At 40.6% G+C, this 27888-nt stretch overlaps 1 protein-coding gene across 1 annotated transcript; it reads left to right on the forward strand.

Annotated features, from left to right (window-relative positions):
- The first annotated feature begins 14011 nt into the window (after positions 1 to 14011).
- LOC124289346 (isoprenylcysteine alpha-carbonyl methylesterase ICME-like) lies at positions 14012 to 27636 on the forward strand. Its single transcript, XM_046725958.1, has 7 exons — positions 14012 to 14084; positions 15149 to 15414; positions 18521 to 18727; positions 21480 to 21563; positions 22245 to 22782; positions 23722 to 23878; positions 25819 to 27636. The coding sequence occupies exons 1-7, from the start codon at positions 14075 to 14077 to the stop codon at positions 26042 to 26044; spliced, it is 1488 nt and encodes a 495-aa protein (XP_046581914.1). The 5' UTR covers positions 14012 to 14074; the 3' UTR covers positions 26045 to 27636.
- The last annotated feature ends 252 nt before the right edge of the window (positions 27637 to 27888 follow it).

Genomic DNA, 27888 nt, shown 5'->3' on the forward strand with positions numbered 1-27888 from the left:
AAGCAGTAAAAGACTGGCCTGCACCAACTCGTGTCAAAGAGGTGAGGAGCTTCCTGGGACTGTGTTCCTATTATCGGAGGTTTGTCAAAGGATTTGCTGACATTGCGAGACCACTTCACAGGTTGACTGACAAGAAAGCACAGTTCAAGTGGACTGATGAGTGTCAAAGAGCTTTTGAAACCCTGAAGCATGCTTTGATTTCATCTCCCATTCTGTCATATCCCATTCTAGGCAAGAAGTTCATACTGGACACAGATGCCAGTGACAATGCAATGGGGGCACTATCTCAGGAACAAGATGGGTCAGAAAAAGTGATTGCCTATATGAGCAAAGCAATGAACAGCCATGAGAGGTCTTACTGCATCACGCGGAAAGAACTTCTTGCAGTTGTTACAGCACTAAAACACTTTCACACTTACCTGTATGGACAAGAAGTGCTGCTGAGGACTGACAATGCTGCAGTTTCATGGATGAAGAACCTCAAGAATCCAACTGGACAGGTAGCAAGATGGCTTCAAGAGCTGGGGAATTATAACCTGTTGGTCACTCATCGCCCAGGCAGACAACATGGGAATGCTGATGCCCTCTCGAGATCTCCATGTGCCACATGTGTAAGGCAGAGTTCTAATCCGAGTCTCAGTGATGATGAAGCAGAGTCTGCACAAGGTAGCATCAAATTTGTTGATGAAAATGGTTCTCCAGAATTAAGCAGTAATGTTTTAGCTTCGCGAGCTATCACAAGACAAAAATCTTCTGAGAATGGTTGCCTCACCAAATCTGGACTTCGTCTGCTCGATGGATGGGAAATAGCACAACTAAGACAAGAGCAGCTAGAGGACAAAAGCATTGGCATTCTTCTTACCGCTAAAGAAGATGGCTTGTCAAGACCCAAGTGGGATACCATTTCCCATCTTACCTCTTCCCTGAAAACTCTGTGGAGACAGTGGGAAAGACTTGAGGTTCACATGGGGCTACTGTATCGTAGATGGATAAGTGAAGACGAGGACCAGGAAGTTCTGCAGCTCATAGTACCTGAGTTAAAGAAGGATGACGTCTTGAGATACTGTCATGATGTTCCTTCCTCTGGTCACTTGGGTTCTGAAAAGACTTTGGGCAAAGTCAGACAATCTTTTTTATTGGCCAGCCATGAAAGATGACATATCGACATACTGTTCTCGGTGTGATCGATGCTCTGCTAGAAAGTCTCCTACCCTCCAGAGGTCTCCACTGGGATCTTATCAGGTTGGTGAACCAATGGAACGGGTAGCTATTGACATTGTTGGGCCCCTCCCCAAGTCTAAGAATGGTAACAGATACATTCTGGTGATGGTAGACCAGTTTACGAAGTGGGTAGAAGCTGTTGCATTGCCTGATCAGGAGGCAAAGACAGTTGCTAAGGCCTTCATTGACACCTTTATTTGTCGTTTTGGTGTACCACTGCAGCTTCACTCTGATCAAGGCTCAAACTTCGAGTCTGCTGTATTCAAGGAAATGTGTGACCTGTTCCACATTGATAAAACAAGGACAACAAGTCTGCATCCACAGTCTAATGGTTGTGTTGAGCGGTTTAACCGCACCTTAAAACAGATGCTGACCATGTATGCAGAATCAGACCAACGGTCTTGGGATGAATTCCTACCTCAGATCATGATGGCATATCGAGCTTCAGAGCATGCAACCACAGGTAAAACACCAAACATGATGGTCCTAGGCAGAGAGATTACCCTCCCAGTGCAAGCTCTGATAATACGTCCTAAAGATAAGGACCAGGAAAATATAACTCCTGACACGTACATCAGTCATCTGAAGGAAAAGCTGGTCAACATCCACAACATAAGCAGACAATGTCTGAAGAAGAGAACAACTTACCAGAAGCGTCACTATGACCTTAGAGCAAAGAAGCGTGTTCTCACCACCGGGCAACCTGTTTGGCTTCTAAATCCAGTCAGGAAGGTTGGCGTCTGCAGCAAACTTACCTCGCCCTGGAAAGGTCCATATGTCATACTGAGAAAATTAGATGATCTCACTTACTTGGTGAAGAAGTCGCAACATCAGATGGCTAAGGCAATCCACATTGACAGACTACTTCCATACTTGGGACGGAATGTGCCCAGATGGATCAGCAGATGCAAAACAAGAGACTAGGCCCATGATTTCCTGATGACTGTTCGCTGTAAATATTTGTTCAACAATAAACATGATAATTAACACTAAACATTACTTCCGCCTGATGAAATTCTCAAGTCCCCTTTACCCGATGCTCCCTGGATGATCTGGTTGTTAACATATCTGGAAGATGTTTGTCAGCCCTATTATGTGCTGAATATCTAATGTTCACATGTTCCTGTCCGAGATGATGATGTTATCCTTGACTGAATTGGAGAAGCAACTTTTCTGTTGTCTAACTTTTGGACATTATGGCAAAATGGCGAGTGCAACTCACTGGGACACATATACACTTGTACTTTTATACCCAAATATGTGAGAGGGCACCTACCAGGGTTATACTTATCTGGAAATAAGAATGGATACCGGTTTTATATCTTGGAGCTTCTGCATGGTACATCCATTTTTTTTGTCAGGGATAGCATTAGGAACTAATGAGTGAAGGGAAAAACTGAACATACTTGACAGGGCTCTCGTCTCCATTAATACCATATATGATGGTCGTATCAGCCATGGTAAAGTGCTAATATTTACAATATTATTTCAGCAATGGGGAAATTCACCTGCTGGATGTGTCCTGCTGTCTGTGCCTCCAAGAGGGAGTTGAAGAACCATGTAGCACGTGATGATCATGGTGCGCTACGGGTCCTCTGCGTGTGGTGCGATGAAGGGAGAACATTTCGTCGAGCTTGCGACTTAAAGATGCACATACAAGCTGAGCACCAGGACGAGGCTATTGATGGGTCTTTGCTAACTGAAGCAAACGGTTTCTGGTTTTCGCTACGCCCTAAGGACTATGCTCGGGCTCTTGACTATACACCGGCATCAAATGAATCAGCCATCAGAGCGAAGGAGCTTGTGCTCCAGTGGTTGGAAGATGGCAATACCGACTCACTCATGCACAGAACCAGGAAGGAATGGGAGGCTGGGTGGAGCTTGACTTCTCCTGAAGAGGTATTATCATTGGACATTCCACCAGCAGAACAAACTCTTGATGATGACCTCACCAGCTCCAATCCTTTAGAGGCATATGATCCGGAAACACCAAGGATTCAAGGCCCAAATTATCATCTGAATGCTGTCAAGGTTGGAAAAGAGGATATAACTCTCGATTTCAAGATTACAGGTGGTCTTTTCAGCTGGGTTCAACTCGATCTATCTCCCAACATCTTAAAGAACACAATCATTGGAGAAGTCCTTGCAAGAAACCTTTTCCAATTAGTGGGAAGAGAAACTCCTGAGCGGCCATCAAACTCGTCAACACCAGTGGATCTTGCCCACCTGCCTAGGATTCTCGAAGGTTGTAACCGACAACTAGGTTTTGAAGTCCCAGTGTCCGAGGTGAAACGCTCATTCTCTTGGCCATCAACCATTCATCCTCCAAAGCGTAGCTTACAAGGAGAGAAGCCTGCTACAAGCTCCAAGAAACAGTGCCTCACAGACCTGACCTCAGCACATTGAAATACCATGAAGCAAGCACACAACCTTTTAAAAACAGGAGCGATGCCCCAGTTTCCCCCCAGCCCGGAGGGAATGGACCAGGCGGGGAAGTCCTCTTCGCCTTGGTGGGACCTCCATCCTCTGGCCACCCAAGGGATGGACGGCCATGACAGCAGACAAGAAGCTGCTGAGCTGGGAGTTCGCAGCTATGAAGTTTGAGGAAGAGCTCAGAGGTTGCATGCCGACATCCAGTAGACAGGACCTTCTTGACAAGTATAACTTCCTAGGACTTCCTGGCACTGGAGACGCCAAAGTCGAGTTGAGTGAACTACACAAGATGAGACTGTACCAATATAAGTTCTTGGTGATGGTGGCCCGAGCAGAAAAAAGAGAGCGACCTGCCCCCAACTGCTGCCAGACAAGTGCAGATGATGGCAAGTCTTGCCACCATGAGAGACCACGACCTGGATCCTGTTCTCAAACAACTAGACGATGTGCCGCTGCGCCTCGAAGCATAGACAGCCATTATAAATACAGGAGTATTTCGGATTTTAGTGGGAAGGGGGAAGTGTAATAGAATCTAAATTGATATAGTATAAGTATTAAAAACATCATGTAAACTTTGTCAATCATAAGTGTCACCTATTTTCGTTATATCACGATCTATCTGCAAATGTCCATCCATATTTTTAACATTAAAGTAAATAATAACCTAACAACATCATAGACAGTTACCTGGTTCTGAAGTTCACAGATCTGAGGCATCTTTAAGGGGGGCATATTCACTGTTGATAGTTGTTTTATCAAGCACTGAACGTTCGCGGTAGCAGCACTTGTCAGACATGACCTAATTACCACTGTGTGTCACTACGCTATTTACATCCATGAAGGATTCTACTACTGATGTCATTGTGTACTATTATTGTACAGACTTATGTATTTCATGTCTCCAAATGATATATTTATTCACTGTCTTGAATCATTGTGTATTTTGAGTGTTAACACCGATGTTTGTCAGGGACTATTTCTTGTGTACACTCCTGCTTCGTGGCTATTTATAGAAAGTAAGTGTGACTTTTGACCCAGATAAACAATGACTTATTACACTTGTTAATGACGATTTTCTGATAACTTTCTTGCTCAGAAGTGTTTTAAAGTGTATTCCATGATGGATACTAATGAAAATTACACTTGATTGAACTGAATAACGAATTTGATCTGTTTGACATTTCTCGGGTTACGGTGACCTGTCAACAACATTTACGTTAGGCTGAGTGACTAATTATAAATTGGATGTCCGTTTTTATATCAAAGCCACATATTCATTATCTGGTATTTTCCTGCATTCTATGGTAGAAATGCCTTGCTTTACGATATAGAGGACAATGTATAACCACCTGTATTTCCTACATTTGTACCTGCAATATGACAGTCGTTTCGTGTTTTGACATTTGTTGCCGACAATCATTCTAGGCACTAATTGACAGTCTGCTGTCCGTTTTCTCTGTTTGCATTTACCAAATATTTTAGCAAACTTGTTCGTGTCCGAATTGTTAAAGGACACATAGGACAACATCAATTCCTGGATACAGGGCATATTGATGCTACACTGGGCCAAAGTTGTCAATGGTCTTAGTATACATTTGACGTCTGTCAAAATGTCGTCCCGCCGCTTGGCCTGAATATAATCGTTGTCCTTATTCTTGTTATATCACATGTTTACACAAATCTCACTTGTCCATCATGGTTGATCTTTTCGGACACTTTATTTAACATAAGGACAATACCATATGATAAAGGAAACTGATGCTTTTGTAAATTTCACTTGTCATAGAGCCGACCACAAACCAAGATGGCGGCCACTGACGCTACGTTGACGGAAAGATATTGTCCGTTTTATTATAACAAATTGTCTCGATGTCCTGATTATTTCTACTGTGTCCTAATTGTATTCGGACAAGAAGGACAACATAAGGACAATTAGTAGTCACTTACTTGTGTTAGAAATGAAACTGCCTATGCAGCGTTTCTTGTATGCAAGCCATCAAACCTGTGTTCTGATTGGTTGAGAAAGGTCACATGACCTCCTGATGATGCCTATAAATACGATCACTGGTCAAGGCCTGACACTCGATTCACACTCGATTCGGATTCGCATTCGGATTCGATTCACTCGGGTCACTCGATTTAGATACAATAAGACTTTCGGTCTGATTAAAGGCTCCTGCTCTAGTTTTTACCTGGCACCTCTACTGACTTAGATTTATCATCATAACTGCTTCTAGGTATATATTTTAAGTCAAATTACAATCAATTTAATAACTATATTACATACTCAGTAACATTTCTGCAAGATATTTGAGTTGAAATAACAAAATAACTATTTCCTTGGAGACTGAGCCTTGTCATTAGATATATATATATATAGGCCGAGTAGTGTGTGATATTTATTGGCATCATTTATTTTATTGCATTGCTAACAAAATCCCATCTACATTCTTGCCATTGAAACAAAATTAAAACAAAGTTTGCATATATCACGGCAAACTTTGCTCTCTCTTCATCGTCTCCTTGTGTTATTTGTTTTCCAACGTGCACCCCAAGGGTGTTACAACCTCAGCATTTAGACTTTCACTCTTCTAATCTGTCACATCGATGGAAAAAGTGGCACCAAGAAACTGAACTGTATTTCGACCTTACCACAGAAGACAAGTCGAACGACACGAAGGTGAAGTATTTCAAGTACCTGATCGGTCCACAAGGCAGGGAAGTGTTTGAAACAATGACGTTTACTGATGAAGAATGGAACTTGACAAATGTTTTCAATTCTTTCGATTGGTATTGTAATCCTAAGAAGTCTGAAACAGTAGAGAGATATAAATTCTTTACCAGAAGTCAAGAAATCACAGAAATTTTATGATCAGTACATAAGGGATCTCAAAAGTTTGGCATCTACATGCAATTTTGGAACTTTGTCAGACTCTTTAGTGCGAGATCGCATAGTGTGTTGAGTCTATGACAAACAGTTAAGAGAACGTTTCTTACGGGAAACTAGCCTTACACTGGATAAATGTGTACAGCTCTGTCGGGCAACTGAACTTTCTAAAGAAGATTTGAGGACAATCGACGAGGCACAAACAGTTCATTTCATTCATTCTACACGTCGTGTGAAATCAAAGACATCGACACGCCGATGTGACTTGGGTCCCTCACACTCAAAGCATGAGAGCGAAAGTGTGTACATGATTAGCTGCAAATTCTGTGGTTTGGAGCATGAAAGAAATAGGCACAAGTGTCCTGGTTTTGGCAAGGTTTGTTCACGCTGTAAAAGGTAAAACCGCAGCGTCTATGTGTCCTGCCCAAAGTTAGCCTAACAAGCACCCTAAAGTACATGCTGTTGAAGAGTCAGACTCAGAGAACGACAGTGAAGAAGACTACATCAAGATAAACTCCCTGTCTTTAGATGATTCCGACTATGTTTGTCTTGTCAAAGACGATTCCCAATGTGCCAATCAGTTGTTCACTACCTTGAACATTTCCGGGAAACCTGTTAGTTTTCAGATTTACACTGGGGCATCTTGCAACCTCATACCACATGCTGTGCTGTCTGCATCAGTAGACATCGAAAACAGTAAGCACAAACTAAGGATGTATGATAAAACTATAGTGAAAACTGTAGGGAAATGTGTGATCAAACTTGTCAACCCCAAAGACAAAATGAAGTACAAAGTGACCTTTGTTGTAGTGGAAGACTGCAAAGCAACCCCCATAATTGGTTGTAGAGCAGCTCAACTTATGCACCTCATCTCGGTGAATGATGATCACGTTCTAAAGGTCACTTATCAACCTCCTCCCTCTCTCACTCTCAAGGCTGTTAGAGAAGAATTCAAAGATGTACTCTCTGAGACTGGTCTTCTAGACGTACCATATCAACCTGGACCAAGGTGTGAAACCAGTAGTACACCCACCTCGTAAAGTGCCTCTTGCCCTCAAACCGAAACTCAAGACTGAGTTAGATAGACTTGTTGAAGGTCAAGTCATCATACCGGTCAGTGAACCGACTCCATGGGTCTCCAGTCTCGTTATAGTAGAGAAACCCAACAAACTTAGGGTATCTATTGACCTGAAGGACTTAAACAGTGCTATATTGAGGAGCCACTACCCCTTGCCTACCACTGATGACATCATTCCCGACCTGGGAAATGCTAAGGTATTTAGTGTCGTGGACGCTAAGAATGGTTTCTGGCATGGGGCCTTGGACGACGAAAGTTCCTACCTCTCAACGTTCAACACTCCGTTTGGTAGGTTTCGGTGGCTGCATATGCCATTGGGAATCTCATCCGCACCTGAAGAATTCCGACGCCGTCAGGATCAAGTCATTGAGGGTATCCGAGGAGTTTGGGGCGTTGCAGATGACATCCTCATTTATAGGGAAGGTGAAACAATGGATGATGCAGTGGCCGACCATGACTCAAACTTCAGAGCACTAATGGAGCGGTGCAGAGAACGTAATCTCAAGATAAATCCGGACAAGGTGACGTTCAAATCTCCGAAAGTCTCATTTGTGGGTCATCTCTTAACCTCGGAAGGTCTCAGACTGGATCCTGCGAAAATAAAAGCTGTGTTGGACATGCCTACTCCTACAGATGTAGCCGGCGTTCAACGCTTTGTCGGGTTCGTGAACTATTTGAGCAAGTTCCTCCCAAACTTAAGCAATGTGTGTGAGCCGCTTAGGAAACTGACCCTCAAAGATGTAGAATGGTGCTGGGAAGACATACATGACAAAGCAGTAGAGGGTGTGAAACAGTTGGTAAGCAATCACCCTGTACTGAAGTTCTTCGACAGCAAAGAGCCAGTCACTCTCCAGTGTGATGCGTCAATGAAAGGACTGGGTGCTGCACTCCTGCAGAATGGTCAACCTGTCGCCTTCGCTAGCACAGCTCTCACATATGCTGAAACCAGATATGCCCAAATAGAAAAGGAACTCTCAGCAGTTGTCTTTGGCATGGAAAAGTTCCACCAGCACTCGTACGGCCGATCTGTGAGTGTCCAATCAGACCACGAGCCACTGGAAGTCATAATGGTTAAAACATTACACAAGGCACCGAAGCGTTTGCAAAAGTATGAACTGTGCCTCAAGTATAAACCGGGAAAAGAAATGCTTCTTGCTGATACGCTAAGCAGAGCTCCCATTGCAGGCTGTTCTCCGAAAGAAGAGATGGAATCCATCAACATGGTAGACTATGTTCCAGTTACTCCAGAGAGACTGCGAGAAATTAAGGAACACACCGTGGAGGATGAAGATCTTCAAACTTTGTATGACATCATCTGGCAAGGATGGCCAGATCAAATCTCCAATGTACCGGAAGCTGCCAAACCATACTTCCATGCCCGGGATGAGCTTACTGTCCAAGATGGACTGATCTTTAGAGGATACAGAGCAGTCATCCCCAAAAGTCTTCGAAAGGATATGCTCTCCAAAGTTCACATGTCACACATCGGGACAGAAGGCTGTCTCCGCAGAGCCCGAGAGAGCATTTACTGGCCGGGAATGAATGTAGCGATGAAGGACTATGTATCTAAGTGTGACATTTGTCGTTCTAACGACACAGAACAACCCAAGGAACCGTCTCATAATGTACCTGACCAACCCTGGGCTAAAGTTGGTTCTGATCTGTTTGTGTTAGATAATTGCAATTACCTGATAACAGTCGACTACTTCTCAAACTTCTGGGAGATTGACTATCTTCCGGATACACACTTTCCAACAGTGATCAACAAGCTTAAGGGACAATTCGCCAGACATGGTATACCGGATGTCTGTGTCACAGACAATGGACCACAGTATTCATCTGAAGAATTCAGAAAATTCGCCAAAATCTGGGACTTCACTCATGTCACTTCATCACCAGCCTACCCTCAAAGCAATGGAAAGGCCGAGCAAGCTAAAGACAGTGAAGACAGCTAAAAGTATGCTGAAGAAAGCAAAACAGGCTAACAGTGACCCATATCTTGCAATTCTGGACTTTAGAAACACACCAACCCAGGGTATAAATTACAGTCCTGCTCAAAGTCTGATGAGTCGAAGAACCAGAACGCTCCTTTCGACTACAAGAAAACTGTTAAAACCAGAAACTGTGCAGTCATGTCACAAATCATTGTTAGATTTGAAGAAGTAGTCTGCTTTCTACTACAACAGAGGAAGCAAGTCTCTGCCTCCGCTTAACAGTGGTGACATTATTAGAGTATCACCACACACAACAAGTGATAAGTTGTGGAGAAAAGCTAAAGTCGTAGGCCCTGTCGCTGATCGCCCGCGATCCTATGAAGTGATCACCGAGAACAATCAACTGCTGCGACGCAATCGAAAAGATCTGAGGAAGACAAACGAGGCATTAACACCAGCTCCAGTAGAGATGAACCTGTCTTGCCAACGTTCAGTCTCACCCTCGCGGACTGCAGTGCTGCCTCCAGCTCCACTGTCCCCAAAGCTGTCGACTCCGAGGTCTAAACCAAGCAAAGTTACGACCAGATCTGGGATAACTGTAACAAAACCCAAATATCTCAATGACTATGCTTAGAAGGGTTCTGTGCTTAGGATGTGAATAGTGAAAGTTGAACTTTAATTGAAGTTAGTGTTTATACAAAGTTCATGGACTTCAACGTGTTATCCGATACAAGAGAGATTAAGTTTTGTATATGGACACTTAAAGACTGTTAGATGCAAGTGTTATTCTGCTCAGTTATCAGATTTATTGTTTCATGATAAAGAGTGTCCACTCCAGTTTACAGCTTTCAGGGATTTCGTGTAATTATCACAGCGATTTACATAATCTAGTCATCACGATAAGCATATGCTACTGAATAATCTCTTTTCTTATCAAAAGGGAGATGTAGCAAGTAGTCCTACAACTATTATATAAGCACTGCTCATTAGGTCACATGATGACGTCATCAGTGAGTGTGCACCCGGCATTGTAAAAGCACATGGAGTAAAGAACGTTGTAACTCACAACGCCTGGGTTGTTCTTTATAGTGTTAGTTTACTACAAAAGAAGCAAGCTATTCTGCCCAATATGAAGGACACGTTGATGGGATACATACACAGTCGGATTCCTCATCCAGCGACGGCCATAGACTAGCAGCAGGAGTCACATGATACCGGATCATGTCTTCCCGTGCTGAAAATAACCAAAGCAACGTATTCAATACATCATAAATGCATGTACAAAGGAAACTTAATAACCGTATGTACTTGGGGACCGTCCAAAATGTAGCCAGATATAATACTTCCAGACATGCGGATTGTACCATCAGACCATCGGATCAATAGAGACCCTTCTGATAAAACAAAGTTACTTTATCTTAAGCGATACCAGGGGTGAAAGGGTTCGATTTAAGCGTTTTCACCTTGAGGACAAGACAACACAAAGCCTCTGGTCTACAAATGTAGCCATTTCATGCGCAGCACGTCACTGCAGAACTTTCTATTTACGTCTTAGCATTTTCATGAACAGACTGACGGACACACGCTCAGATGAATTAGGAGTAAAGGCCTTGATAAACCGTTGATGTGGTTAAACTCTGCATTTCTTCATTGTTTCCTTACAAAAAGCGCCTTCTTATGATGTCAGTGTAGGCCGTATATTTGGAAGGGCAGTTTACAGGTAAAACATATCTAAAGAAAGTGTAATACACATAAAATGTATCTGTAACGAGTTAACAATATCCTCCGTCATATGTATACACGGACACATCACATTTCAAAGGCAGAAACGACATGCAGAAGACAGACATTTCTGAATTTCAGTAAAATTGCAAATGGCGGCCATGTCATCGGTACCTATACTGCTGTCAAACTACGGCCAATTTCAGTATCAATCTACGTCCTTATTACTTTCAAATACAGTAACTGTTTTCTTAAATACCTTGAATATGCAGCCTTGTAAACATCTTGTCAGTAGAAGATCTCGGAACGATGCGGTAGTCAACGAAATGCAGAGCGATAGGGAGTATGAGCGATAGCGAATCTGTTAAGAACAGAGGGGACGTTGGCAACGACAACGGTAACTATATGGAGACGGAGTCAGAACGCGGCGTCATTGTCCATTTCCGGCAACGACAAACAGCCGGCTGCAGCTGCATGGCATGGGCCAAACACTTGGCGATGTTAAGGTTTCCGACTGTTGCCCATATACATATATATTCAAACGTCGGATAAACTGTAGTCCAGTCCATCACAAAATAGTGCCTATCAGATGTAGAAAGATACAACACTCAAACTCAGAGGTTAATATGATGACAAAAAATAAAAACTTATATAACCGTTCATTTTCAGTAAAAGGTGTCCACGTTTTCACAGTCTGTTTTTTGCTATTTCATATATGTTTTATCTCAGGAACAGAGGTGCAGTGTCGGGTAAAAATAACTGACATTTGGGGGGATTGTCGTCTGTTGCATAGCTCTGAATATATGACATTATATTGTGACATTTAGGGAAGGAATGATGAACGATAGGGAAGACTTAACTGTCGGCGAAAAGCAAACGACAATAAAAGGAAGCACATCCTGGTGTGTCGGCCGTTGTCGTGGTTTCCGGAAAAGAAAAAGAAGGGCATGTTGAGTTTGTTTTGACCCCGAGTATTAACTGGCTAACTGGCGAATGGATTTAATTGTTTCTTACAAAGACCGTTCATCTCACCCGGGAAAGGTCTGTTGGTGTGTGGCTGATGTACGTTTAAGTTAGCCGGGACTGCTGCACTCATTGCTGCGGATGGACAAACTCAGTGATTTCTCCAACTCCATGCGTATTAAGTCGCGCCGATATGCTGACAAGAGTGGTCTCCCTTCCGTCATTCTGGACAATGCGCCGATCCATCCATTCCCCTCACTCATAAACGAGATGAAAGCTAATTAACCTGCTGGCCGAATCAGTGGGTTTGCAGGTTTATTTTGTACGTGATGTAATAACGTAAGGACGGGTCTACAACCGTATTCTCGCTCACACAAGTGCCAAGTGAGGATCGCTGTGGTCTAATTGTGAGGCAATGTACTTGATTCTCATCAAGATTAACATTCAGCACCGGGCGTTTGTGTGTGTATTCAGTCAGTGTACCCTGGTCTGCTAGCTGACCAAGGGCTATTAAACAGACTATGGCCATTTACAAAGCAGCATAGAATAATAAACATTTCACTTTGTTTTGAAGCCTTCTTTCATTTCAGAACAAACATGATCGGCCTATTTGCTTGCCAGTATGTTTATAAAAATAGTGTACGTATATTGTGTTACACATCCGTAGATAAAATAGAGATTATTTATTCAGTACCGTCTTTGACATAAGGCGGCAGTGGGGTAGTATGGTGGTTAAAGCACTGGCTGAGACACAGAAGGCTCGGGTTCTATTCCCTACATGATTGAAACGTGTGATCCCATTGCCGGTTGCCCCCTTCCGAGATATTGTCGGGCTATTGCTAAAAACAGCGCAGAACCATACTCACTCACTCACCATTTGACACTAGAGACATTGGCGTGCATATACTTGGGGACATTTCGTGTCTGAACATTCAAAGGGAGACTAGGGCTGTTCAATTTGGCAGTCTGTGTACGTTTGTTCATATAATATGTTTCAAACATCATCCCGATTTGTAACCTTGTTCAACAGTAAATTATAGTTATCTAAGAGTTGGTTTGTACCTTTAGCTTAACATATATCATTCAAGGGCGGTGGGGTGACGTAGTGGCTAAAGTGTTTGCTCGTCACGCCGAAGACCCGGGTTCGGTTTCGAACATGAGTCCAATTTGTGAAGTCCATTTATGGTGTCCCCCGCCGTGGTATTGCTGGAAATTGCTAAAAGGTGAGGTGAAATGGGTTTAACGTCGTGCTTGAGAATATTTCGCTCATATGACGACGTGCATGCGTGTGTATGTGTATGTGCGGCTGCTTGTACTAGCCCAGACTGAAGCTGGTTTTATAGTGCTAGCCCACTGATATACCTTGCCGCAGTGAAGCATGAATACCCCACTCAGACACATTATACTGACTCCGAGCCGACCAGTCCTTGATGTACCCATTAATGCCGAGCGCCAGGCAGGGACCAACAAGTACCATATTTTAACGTCTTTTGGTATGACGCGATCGGGGATCGAACCCGTGACCTTCCGCTCTCCGGGGAAATTGCTAAAAGCGGCGTAAAAGTAAACTCACTCACTTACAAAGAATATATATATGTTTCCGAGTAAAAATATGTACGTGCTGGTGTACGTTAAAACGAAGAAATGCTGATTAAATTAAGATTAAATACATTTGAGAATTCTTTAACAAACATTTAAAGTGAATACCTGTTTTCACATTTCGCGCGTGTTGAACTCGGGCTAAGTACGAAACAGTGGCGGAGAATTTCGCGTCAATTATCCAAGATGGCTGCGCACAGGACCAGATGACCAATGTCAAAATAATTCGACGTTTTTATGAAAACAGGTACGGTATGAATTGCAATTGCGACAGCCGTTCATTCTGAACGCTACGCCAATTTAAAATTTGGCAGGGACTTCTCCTGAAGCGATAGCACTGTATCACCTGAAGACACATTTCTTTCACGTGATGCATACCAAGGTTGTTATCTGTAACACTAACAGTGTTTAATCGGTTTGGATAGGATGTGAATTAGTTACATATTGCAACTTATCAAATATTGCATGATCTCGATGCAAATAGGCACGAAGGCCATATTGTTGCAGTTGCTCACAATCAAAACAACGGCCGATGACATGGGTCGTCCAGATAAACATGACAAAATAGGTGGCAGAGTATGCAGAAATTATGCTTTTTTCAGCATTTTGTCCCATTTCATTATTTTATCTAGCATCCAAATGTTAATCCCAGGTAATTTTATCCTGGGGGTGAGATAAAAAAAATATGCAAATGAAATGGATATCACCAGCACTGCTTGACCAACAAATAATTTGTGAAACTGATAATTTAACACAACTCGTAGATAATCAAAATGTGTGCTGATCATTGTTCAAAATCAATAAACAGTGTTTCGACAAAGCGTGAAACTTTTGGTGATATGTATAAACTGTAAATGATGTTTTCATATACATTTACATATATATATAATTTTTAATGATCACCACCGCAAGAACTCTTGTTGTTGTAGAGTCTATGTGTGACAAAATTGGATCATGTGGTCATGGTTGATTGCGTATCACTATGCACTGTATCGTGATGTTGCTCTTAATGTCAACCACTGGCTCAGATTTGATTATTTACATGCTGTCATATATAGATTAAATGTTGCTGACTGGTGTAAAACATTACTCCACTCAGTCTCATTTAGATAATGTTGATCAGTTATAACTACTTGTTCGCTGACAGCACACTAAAATTAAAATTTGGTGTACATATATAGACAGATTATTGTTTTCAGCAGGCAAAGATTACAGATTTGTGTACTGAGTGAATATATGGGAGAAAAAAGATACAATTTATAATTGCTCTGGCCTACCTAAATATTCCCTTTCTGTTTTTGATTTTTACAGATAACAAAATGCTGAGGCAGATCGTGAAGAGTGCATTTCTGTTAGCGTCTTCAGCAGTGGCTGTACCATATACAGTGGCACTCTTATGCAATGTTCTGTATGGATGGCCACAGTCTCGGGACAAGTACAAACGAGCATTCCATCCAAGGAAAGTGTATGCTCTTAACTATGCTGTGTTGCAGAGACTGCTCCGATTTAAATATGCCCCATTGTACTTCAGATGGAAATTTTTCTACAGCAATGCCGATCGCTCTATTCTTGCTAAGGTATGTTTATAGAGTTTTTTCTCACTGGTCTGAATGTTATGTGGGCTTACATTGGTTCCTGCTTGTAAGTGTCTCAAATAACAATTTGGACTATTGACTGCAGGTGAGATACAAAAATTAATGAAAATATTTATTTGCAAAGTGTAATATATTTTTAATATGTACGATGTTTTCAAATTCTAACATTGTCCATTAACAAATGCCTGTCTATGTTTATCTAAGATCATTCAATATACCAACTCTGCTGGTGGAAAATTTGAGATGTCTCCTCTCTTTGTTTACCTGAAACAGAATACTCAGAAATAGATTCGTAACATGTATCATGTTAACAATATATATCATATTACGGTTGTTATTTATGTTTTTATTAATTATACACCTAATCCACACCCTAAAGCATCCTCAAAGCACTACATTATTACCGATCAATGAATCAGTGAGCACTTGAATTGTATTCTGTGCTCCCTTAGGAGTATATGACCCTTGTCATAATAGGTCAAATTGTCTTCTCATCCTACCGGGTTCCATTCTGTGTATTGTGAACTGAGGCAATATTTATGATATAATATAATAATAATATAAATCATTTTTATAACGCCTAGTATCCAGCTGTGTAGTTACTCACTGGCACATATGTAGGAGTCAGTGGAGTGTGAGGGGGAAATGTCAAATATTGTAAGCAGTTCTGCACAGACTTGTTTTGATTTGGCTTTTAAAAGTGGATTCACAGATGGTGGCTTTTAGTTCTGATGGTAGAGTATTCATAATTGAGGTGCAACAATGGAGAATGCTTGCCTAAGAAGAAACCATGTGTGTTACATGTGTTTGGTTGGGGGGCAAGAGAGAAGCCTTGGAAACTTTCAGGAGTCAAACATAGTCCCTGATCCATCTGTTCCCTGTGAACAGCGTTGCTTTACTTTACCTGCGTTGTGGTGTCTGTGCAGTTAAAGAAACTACATACTCTGATAAGCACCCCCTGACAATATCGGGGACACTGGTCATCTTAAAATTCATTATCTCCCCTTTGTCAATTTTCTTAGTACTTGAAGTGCCTAAGTGGAGTGAGTGAGTTTAGTTTTACGCCGCACTCAGCAATATTCCAGCTATATGGCGGTCTCGAGTCTGGACCAACAATCCAGTGATCAACAGCATGAGCATCAATCTGCGCCAATTGGGAACCCGATGACATGTGTCAACCAAGTCAAGCGAAAACTGACCACCGATCCGTTAGTAAGCCTCTTCACGACAAGATACTTTTATGGCAAGCACATGGGTTGCTGAAGACCTATTCTACCCCGGATCTTCACGCGTCGAAGTGCCTAAGTAGTTGAATATGGTAGGCATTAAAGCATTGTTTACTTTGATGATATGTTGATGATGCATCATCTGATATGTGTAGAAGCGTTTGATAAGCTGAATGTTTTTACACTGTAATGTTCTGTTTTGACGCAGTAACAGCTGGTCATCTGTCCAACAGTTGTGACACAAAATGACTCAAGTATATCACATGTAACATCAATCTCATTTTGAATGTAATGATATGGAAACAGTTCATTTAATGATATTATGTTTGGACGAGTAACCTCTTCAAAATTCTCAAGCTGTGACGTCCCTAGTTTGTAATGATATGGTCACCCTGCCACACACAGTACAATAAAATGTAATCTTTAACACATTAACACGGGTAAGGAGACATTAGACATTACCTTCATGTATAACAGCCCGTCGGAAACATATTTAGTAGATTGGGGTATGAAATACATTGGGATGATAGCTGTTGCATATACAATAAGAAAATTGTGCTTGTTCTTACCATTTTGTTACCAGTTAAAAAATAACATTTCATCTTAATTAGGAATGTAAAGTGCATAAAGTATGATACTTTGGTTTGTTTGTTGCTTAACGCTACACTCAGCAATATTCCATCTATATGGCGGTGGTCTGTAAACAATGGTAAATACTCTTGTCTGGACCAGACAGTCCAGTGACCAACAACATGAGCATAGATCTATGCAATTTGGATACTATGACAGGGATTTACAGGACATGAATTCCTGCTTCCTATAAGCATAAAATTGACAATGGATGCAACCAAATTTATCAGCGCGTCCACAGGGACTCAGAAAACGTCCAAATACTTTTTGTAAAAATTCCAATTAAGTGACAATAAGTTATCACTGAGTTTGCTACTAGCTGGGTTATGGTATTATTTGCAATTTAATTACTGTAACAATGTGATGATCATGATACACAATACAGTAACGGTATTAATAATAATATTTAAGTGTCTGGGACCCCCATTTTGTTGTCCAGGGGCTCCTTTCACCATGTTCAGCAACCTTTACTAAGGTTAACCTTAACTCCCATTCTCCAACATTGCACTAAGGTTACTCTAGTGACTTACGATCACAGGGATAGAAATACTTTTTTTTCTAAGTGTGCCTTAGGGCACCAGACAAATATTTTAGGTGTGCCTTTCAGAAATCATGCCCACATGTTTTTAGAATATATGACAATGATGATGATCATTTGAAATTTATTGTTACATAAAGAAATGGGTTTATGAGCATTCAAATATGTATGGTATTATTCAGTTTGGAAAAAAATAATTGCTTGGGGGATTAAATGACTAAATGTGAGTTATGTCTCTAAGAAATTAGGCATGTCAAAAGGGCACCGAGAGCATTTTTCAGCCGTGCCATTTCAATATTTACTGTGCCATGGCACACTAGTATATGGCGTATTTCGAACCCTGGATCACCTTAGTGCTTAGTGAAAGGAGGCCCAGGACCCCTGAAAATTAGGAGTATGAGTCCCAGGGACCCTCAAATACAGGACTTCATGTAAATCCCTGCTATGACATGTGTCAACTTAGTCAACAAGCCTGACCACCCGATCCCGTTAGTCGCCTCTTACGACAAGCATGGGTTACTGAAGACCAATTCTAACCCGGATCTTCACAGGTCCTATAAAACATATTAACATGGATCCTCATAAACCATTAGAATTTTAGTTTAGGTGTAATCAGAATAACATAAGTCTGTTTCTTGATGACAGGAGATTTATAAGTGGATTGAACAAGTTAATGATTGGAATATATTTTCAGGATTTGTCTTATGGACGCAATGACCGGACATTAGATGTGTATTCCCCGTTTCCTCACAATCCCGCTGAGTTGCGACCTGTGGTGATCTTCGTGTACGGTGGGGCATGGGGAGCTGGGGACAAGAGCATGTACGGGCTGCTGTGTATGCAGATTGCATCCAAACTGGGGGTGATTGTCTGCTGTATCAACTACTCACTGTATCCACAGGTAAGCTAACTTTTATATGTATAGATACTATGGTTGCAACAAATCCACAAGAAGGTGAACATCATACATATTGGGTATCGAATACATGTACTATAATACGTCTGCAGCTGAATTATTATTCAATATATTCAATGAAACAGTAACAATGTGAATTTTTTTACATGTCTTGACCATGATGACAGTGTTTATTTATCATGACAATAACACTTTAGTGAAACTATTTGCTAACATCAAACAGTCCTCATGGAATTTTATAGTAGTAGAATGGAGATGAACATTGCAACATTCATTGCAAATTCAGCTGTGCATGTTTAAATCTAGATGTAAAATTGCTCTGCTTTGAAAACACAGTAGGTTTATTTCCTAATCAGCTTATACAGGTGTATGTTTGGGATAGATTAATGATGATGACAATGTGTATAGAGATGTGTGTTCACTGTACATGTTGTATAACCCAGTCCCAGGTCCCGCTCTTCAAAGCCATCTTTTGCTATTAGGCCAGACCAATTTTTGTTCTTGTTTTACGGATCTGCCTGTCATATTTTTTCAAAAATAAGAAAACAAATAAAAATTAATTTTCCCCTCTCAAAAAATAAATGCTAATGTTTTATTGGCCAAAAATGTAAACTTACAAGAAATTGTTTTTAGATTCATTTTTTGCCCCACATACACTCATAAATTGCCAAAAGTAAATACTTTTAGTATTTAAAAGGAATATTACTTTGACTGGTGATTTATTTATTTTAAAATTCCCCACCTGCCTTTAGGTTTTCTGAGGACAAAAATCTATAAAACAAGAAATAAAATTGGTCTGGCCTTATGTTATAAAGTCTATATTACCATGGTCTTTGTGCTATGATCAATTTGTGGATCATGACCTTGGTCTTTTACTCCTTCATGTACCTGTTTGTGTGAAAAACTGATGATACCTAACCAGGAGGTTGTTTGTCTTGTACGTTCTATGCATGGTCAAGAGAAATATTCAGACCCACATATAATTAATACAATCAGAGAGCTCTGTATGCCAAAAAATTAAGTATGGCTGTTATATTACTGTGCATATTTCATTAGTACAAATACCATCACTCAGAAAGCTGACATATGATTTCCTCAAGAACTCTTGCCTCCTTCATTTTGATTTGTGGTCTAAGTTCACCTGGCGCAAGCTTCTTTTGAAATTGGAGGTGGGGCGGTGGGGTAGCCTACTGGTTAAAGCGTAACGCTCATCACGCTGAAGACTCAGGTTCAATTCCCAACATGGGTACAATGTGTGAAGCCCATTTTTGGTGTCCACAGCCGTGATAGTGCTGGAATATTGCTAAAAGCGGCGTAAAACTAAACTCACTCACTCACTCACTCTTTGGGGGTGTCGTCTGATCCTCACGCAGTGAGGCATCATGCTGGAACAGAAGATCTACTTTTAATGATTTATTGCCAATGACATCAATGCCATTCTGCTATTTTATAGTTACAGTGATTTCACTGAAAACAAATGGCATTTGAACATAGTCAAGATTTAGGACTTTCTTCTTATATTTACCAAATTTAAAAACTAATCTTTTACAATTAGAAGACAATTAGCCATTGTCCTAGGAAATGAACTGATCTGAAACCCTAATGTGTGATGCATCAACACAAAACAGTTTGTTATGATTCTGTTTATCACTGGTTGCAGTATGTATGTATGTAAATAAGTGGACTCCATTTTTTGACATATTGATAAAGAGTCAACAGCATCTGTTTATGATGGATTGATCAGTGGTAAGGAGAGAGTATCCTCTTGGTGCAAATAAAAGCATCTGTTGCTTATATCAAATATATAATCAAATTTTTGTTGAAACTTGAACCTATCATGATTGTGCACTTATGATTCTGTAACATCGAGTTTTGTTCATACAATATATTCTTACCATAGTTAGTTGCTGGGTTTATGTGCATCTAGTCTGTACAAATGTAGAGAATGGAAAACAATTCACTGCATCCAGAGGTACACAAAATATTACCCACAACACATCTGTGACCTTGCTAAGTGATTTGTTGTTTCTTTCAGAGCAGTTACGTGCATCATTTCATCCACCAGTCCACATGATCAATGATTCATTCCAGGCTCTAAAGAAATGATCAAAATGTACAGTTCTTGAGACTGTTACTTCACACTAATCAGGGGAACCTCATATTGTGTGCAAGGACCTGTAAAACTAATAACTGAGTGTCCCTTTAACCCCTATGTTTGTGAGTTGAGGTAAAACCCTGAGTTGTATATCTTAGGCTCGAAACAAAGGCGTTATGTTTATGGACCTGCCCACGTTAACGCCAGCATCCTTCCTTTAAAAAGTAATGGACATTTTTTACTTCTTCACTTTTCTTTGTCAAGGTAGGGGTAGCCTAGTGGTTAAAGCGTTCACTCATCATGCCGAAGACCAGGGTTCGATTCCCCACATGGTTCAACATGTGAAGCCCATTTCAGTGGGGTAGCCTAGTGGTTAAAGCGTTCACTCATCATGCCGAAGACCAGGGTTCGATTCCCCACATGGGTACAATGTGTGAAGCCCATTTCTGGTGTCCCCCGCCGTGATATTGCTGGAATATTGCTAAAAGCGGCGTAAAACCAAACTCACTCACTCACTTCTCTTTCTACCTCCATGCAGCAAACATCATGTGATATAATCTTAATACAAAGCAGTAAAAATACCCCAACAGCTATTCATTGTTATATGGTTTGTTATTGTGATTACTGTTGTGTTTTATCAAGGGCTATGTGGATGATATGGTGCAGGACGTGGTGGACGCCATCAACTGGGTACACGAGAACATCCACACATATGGAGGTAATAAGGTACGTGGGGAAACGTTTGCCTTATACACATATGGTGTCTATAGTCTATGAAATGGAATCTGTTTTTCCTATAAATTTCTAAAAGACTAGCCTGGAAGAGTAGTGGAAACAGTATTTCACAAGTCTTCAGGCTTTGTACCGAGTATTACTTGAATTATTTGTTTTTACAAATCCTCTGCATTATTGGCTCATAGAATTGTTAAAACATGCAAAAAACTTTTTTGATGATTTCTGTTAATGTAAACAGGGACTGTTTATTTTATGGGTTTTTGTTTTGTTTTGACTTTGGTTTGTTTTGTTTATGGTGTGTGTGTGTGTTTTTGTGGGGGTGATTTTAGGGGGTGTTCTGGGGAGGTAGAGGGGTCAGCAATTTTGTACATAACAATATTTAAAAATCATGCTTAAAACTTATTGGAAGGGGAGGGGGGTTCCAAATGATGTGTCATTGATTTTGTACATGACATGGGGGTCCACTTACTTTGTACATAAATTCATTTTAAAAATGGGTATTCACATTGTACATAAAAATCATCATCTTTCTCCATAAAAATTATCATCATGGGTTTTTTTTAACTTTCACACACTCAGTATGATAGTATCAATGTTGACTGTCATGTTAAAGCCAAGTTCCCCTTATCTACCTGATTACTGATATGTTTTGATTAATTTTATTCTCTTCAGGATCAAATAATGCTGATTGGCCACTCATCAGGGGCCCATCTCTCGGCCATGGCAATTCTGGAATTGTTACATGATGAACGCATACAGATCCAGCCCTTCAAGGGGAGGCAACTCCAGTTTGACGACCAACACTACACAGGATCAAACAACAACAGTAACGGGGAGGAGCAGGAAGGCCAGGAGGGGAGCTCAGGGTCCTCCGAGAGTTTTGCCCTCCTAAGTGAAAATGGTGAACAGCAGAATAGTGAAGTTAATAATGGGGCAACAAGTACATTTGAAGTCCTCAATGGACAGCAAGGAGGGAAAGAATCCACTATGGCCAGCAGTGAGACCAGACCATGTGATGACAGTATGGATGTGATTCCTAGTCCTACAGAGGAAAGTGCTGAGGATGTTGTCGTGGCTGAAGGAGGAGGTGGGGAGGAGGAGGAAGATGAGGACAGTGGGGATGATGACTCAGTTGTTACTGTTCGACCAAAGGATATTGAGAGACATGCTACCTTGGTGGATCTGTGCAAGTCAGTTAAAGCATTTGTAGGTATGTGATGTTAAAGATTCATAGACCCGTGAAGATCCGGGTTAGAATTGGTCTTCAGCAACACATGTTTGTCTTAAGAGGTGACTTACAGGATTGGGTGGTCAGGCTTGCTGACTGGGTTGACGCATCATCATATCCATATTGTGTAGATCAATGCCCATGCTGTTGATCACTGAATTGTCTGGCCCAGACTTGATTATTTACAGACGGACACCATATACCTGGAATATTGCTGAGTGCAGTGTTAAACAACAAAGTAAAGATTCATGTCATTACCGTTTAGGATTCCATGTTAGACTAGCTCTCAACCTGTAATGGTTGTAACCAATAGGAACATGTGGTCAGGCTCTTTGACTTGAGGGCGGTGGGGTAGCCTAGTGGTAAAAGTGTTGGCTCGTCAGGCCGAAGACCCGGGTTCGAATCCCCACATGGGTACAATGTGTGAAGCCCATTTCTGGTGTCCCCCGCCGTGATGTTGCTGGAATATTGCTAAAAGCGGCGTAAAACCAAACTCAATCAGTCAGTCTTTGACTTTATGACCTGTGAAGATCCGGGTTAGAATTGGTGTTCAGCAACCCATGCTTGTCATGAAAGATGACTAACGGGATAGAATGGGTAGGCTTGCTGACTTGGTTGACACATGTCATCATATCCCAATTGCGTTGATTGATGCTCATGATGTTGATCACTGGATTGTCTGGTCCAGGCAGCATTAGCTTGAAATTTAGGTCTATATAAATATTTTTATGTATTGTATGAATAGACAGTCCCTTTCAGAAAGTTGTTTGAGGAGTGTGGGTTTGAATCCCAAATGGGACTCCAATAAAAATTTTGTTTTACTTAGAAAGTGCAATCCAGATATAACTACCGTATGTTACAGTCATATTAATGTCTTGATTTACTAAGTACAGATACTGAAACTTAACTGTTGTGCTGCAGGTTTAGCTGGAGTCTACAACATCGCCGACCACTACATTCATGAGTACGGGCGGGGTGTCGAGGACATCTCCAGCATGGGGCGGGCAATGTATGGGGAGGATCACTTTGAGAGATTTTCACCCACAGTCATTATTAAAAACCTGGGCAGGAGTATCAGGTGAGAGTGACACAGGGATGTACAGAGTTATATATTTTAATGGTACAGGGTACTTGAAGCTTTCAGTTGTTTAAACATGGGTTCCAAATTTTCGAAATGGAGTTCACAGAGATGTGTAGAAATTTAAAAACATTATCAAAAAACATATTTACAGCAATGTCTCTCCTTGTATTGAGACAGTACTGCAAAAATATTTGCTGGTTTAACCTTGAAAGTTATTGTAGCTTTATGGTGAAAAGTATGGAGCTGCAATTATATCGTTATTGTTTCACACTGTCATCTTGAGTTTATGATCCATGAAGTCTTGTCAAGGCGGAATTGGTCTTCACTGACTTCAGCAACCCATGCTTGTTGTAAGACTACAAGTTAGTAAGAGGTGACTAATGTGCTTGGGTGGTCAGACTCACTCACTTAGTAGATCGATGCTCTTGATGTTGATCACTGGATGGTCTGGACTCAGTTATCTACAGACCACTGACGTATAGCTGGAACATTGCTCAGTGCAGCCCAAAACAACAAACAAACAAATATCAAGGCAGATAAATGCAATTTACAACTTGTAAAAATATGTCTATACAGGAGGATATAAGGATGTCTTATTTTTCCTTATCCTGACTCATGCTAATTATGCTTGTCTCCTTCTTCTTGCGAATGATAGTGGAACACTTGAAATCCCTTGAAGTTCCCTTCTAAAAAGCGGACGTAACATTACTACTCACCCTGTCAATGTCAATGAAAACACATGTCAAACAACGGAAATTTAGATCAAATTCCAAACCGTAATGTAGAATATAATCCTAAAAACCGTATACAGCAATAATTTTGATATAAGGTCCGAAAATATAAAAGGATATCGTCCTCAAGGGCGAAGGAGAGAGTGACGAGGCATGGTCGGTCAGGTGATTAAAAGGGCGCCAAAGGGGCAAGGGAGGCAACTCCTTGGTGAGTAGTGATTTACGTCCGCTTTTTAGAAGGGAATTTCAAGGGATTTCAAGTGTTCCACTATCATTCCCAAGAAGAAGGAGACAAGCATAATTAGCATGAGTCAGGATAAGTATAAAATATCAATTTTAGTCAGAAAATTACATATTGTATGATTCTGTGAATGGGACTGTTCCAATAACTGAATCTAAGTCCGTACATCACTGATATGAAGTTGTGATTTTGAGAATTTATTCTGAATTTACGTGTAATGTGTTGCTAACAGCAAAGACGAATGGAAGTATGATTTCCCTTTATCATCATAAGTTTATGACAATATGTGAAGCAAGATTTGATTGGTAATATATTGTGGCATGACGTCACACAAACAGATTATAAAATGGGAATGTTGTGAGTAAAAGATGGGGGCATAGGTGTCATCAAAATTTGTGCGGAGTCGCTTCCCTTAGAGGTGCCAGAGGTTATGATAATGGGTTTGAATCCCGGTTTCACCTGTTTATGTTTCTTGGTTTGTCTGCACCATACCCTTGTTTCACCAAAGTGGTTACTGTCTAGGATGTGCATCCTTGTAGGCTTTCCACCAATATAAATGTGACATGCTGATGAATTAGAAAACTGTTTTAAAGCTCATTTACAAAAAAATAGGGGGGCTGTTGTTTGGTAGCCTAGTGATTAAAGCTTTTGCTCGTCACTGGTTCGACCCGGGTTCGTGATACTGCTGGAATATTGCTAAAAGAATTGTAAACTCACTCACTCGCTTTTACTCGTCATTTAACTGTCTATACGTAGTGCAATTTTAAATTACGTCATCCATGTTAACAGCCATACTCGTGTACCTGCAACTCGCAGTAAGGTGAGCGAAGCATATTGGTTCTGCCGATCAGTCCCCAGACATGATATTGCTGGAACATTGATATACACTCACTCACTCACAAAATAGAAAAGAAAGATAAACTTGCTCCACCTATATAAAGTTTTATATGTTTTTTTATCCACAGCCTACCAAAGATGGTGCTTGTCCATGGAACGGAAGACATTGTGGTTCCATTGTCATCAACAACCAGATTCAGTGATGCTCTAAGTGACATTTTCTCGGACGTGACAGTGCGAGTGTTGCCAGGCTGCGACCACTTTGATGTCATGATTGACCTCATGATGCCAGAGCGCCGGTTCTATGACTCTGTAATGGGGATTCTCATGGAAACATGCAAGAAAGTGTTTTGATGGCAAGATTGGCATAGCTTCTGTTTGTTGGAGATGGCCAGACGCTCTAACCTGGCCAGCGCTTGAACAAGTCAATATGTTATTTTTTAATGAAATTTAATCTAATCACACATGTTATCAGCACTGTTTCGGCTTGGTTGAATTTCATGGTTAGATGAGTTGTTTTCTGTTATTATTTTTCAGGCAAAACTGCTTTGAAATTGAATCTGGTACAAAGTGTGTTTGTAGTACTGTTTTCTTGTTGATCATGTATTGATATATCAGGTAATATATATTATATTTTTTGTTGTTTAATTATTGAATAATTTGAGGTTGAAAATTGGTTATATGGGTAATTTTTTTTGTAGGTAGAGTATTAATTAAAACAATTTTTCCATAAATATACCTATTATTTGCAAACAATACCGTATATATCTTTGAATGTGATTTGCAACATTCATGGAACGAATAGTGATTCATCGTTATGTTAGCAGCATTTAGCCATGGAATAATCAATATTCCTGTCTGTGAAATTTCATATGATTCTAACTGCTACCAAAGATGTGCCATGGGGCACTCTATCCTTTCAAAGGGGCCTCCATTCTGTAGAAAAGGAGATAATGCAGCCCCTTCATCGCACATCGTTTGACTCCCAGGCATCACATTTCAGTGTTTTCTACAATTATTACTCCCCAAGGTGTGTCTCCCCATTCCTTTTCCTTACCTTGACGTTTAATTACACTAACACCTGGATTGATTTCCATGTTTTTTACGATGATTACTACCCACTGTCCATCTTTTCCCCCAACCCCCTAAGCCCACCTGATGACATTTATGAGAAATTCAGCATTCCTTTTCCTTATCTTGACATTTGATTGGTTGGTGAAATGTTAATAAAAATCAGTACCACAGGAAGGGAAAGTGTTCGGTCGTCACGCCAAAGACCCGGGTTCGATTCCCAACATGGGTACAATGTGTGAAGCCCATTTCTGGTGTCCCCTGCCGGAATATTGCTAAAAGCGGCCTAAAACTAAATTCACTCACTCACTCTTATAAAAAAAAAGAAGAATTGATCTAATTCATTTATTTTCAAAAGGTACCTTTAATTTTTATCATTCTTGTCTTATTTACTTTCCGTCGGACACCAACATGCTTGAGTTAGATTTTCCTGTCTGTCTAGTAAATTTGTACAACAGAAAATAAATATTGATCTGGCGTCACAGAACAATGAAATCCTTCATATTACATATGTACTACAGTATTCATATTACTGTAGTGTTGTGACAGAAGAATGTGTTCTCATCTTCAGTTGAGTAGTATTTTAAAAAGTAGTGTCTGTGTGTACTGTGAATGATCATGAATCATCATGCAAAACGCCTGACAAGGTAACTTTATTCATTTTGTTTTGAGTTTTTCTTGTCGAGAATGAATTGTGCAATTTTTTATTACAATGTTTATGTTGTTACATTTGGGCCGAAACAAAGAGGGAACGTCTAAATGAACCTTGGATGATGTTCTTGTAAACTGTTGTACTTAACGTCCATGAATACACCGGATATATAGTTCACAAGTAAAATACTTCGCACTTCATATAGTCATTTCATTGATAAAAACACGCTTTGTTTTTGCGAAAAAATAGACAACTTCATCTTGATGTTTGTACTGGGTTACACTGTGCGATCAGGGAAGGGGATTTTTGGTTTTGTCTAAAAGCAGAAATATATGTTTTTGCAGAAGCTGTTGATATGCCTATGCCTGAAATCCAAGAATATGTCTGTTTGCTGCTTTGAACTTAAACTTTACGTTGTGAGGGTCCAGCAGTAATGATTGATATACCGGTATACCAAATAAGGTGAAACGTCCTT

The sequence above is a fragment of the Haliotis rubra genome, unplaced genomic scaffold, assembly GCF_003918875.1.
Source record: "Haliotis rubra isolate DU_JTF1 unplaced genomic scaffold, ASM391887v1 Scf44, whole genome shotgun sequence".
NCBI classification, from domain to species: Eukaryota; Metazoa; Mollusca; class Gastropoda; order Lepetellida; family Haliotidae; genus Haliotis; species Haliotis rubra.

Bases quoted from the DNA above. Each gene is read 5' to 3' on its own strand.
- LOC124289346 (XM_046725958.1), top strand. The intron at 15,415-18,520 runs GTATGTTTATAG...ATATATTTTCAG, and splicing joins ATCGCTCTATTCTTGCTAAG to GATTTGTCTTATGGACGCAA. The intron at 23,879-25,818 runs GTGAGAGTGACA...TTTTATCCACAG, and splicing joins AACCTGGGCAGGAGTATCAG to CCTACCAAAGATGGTGCTTG.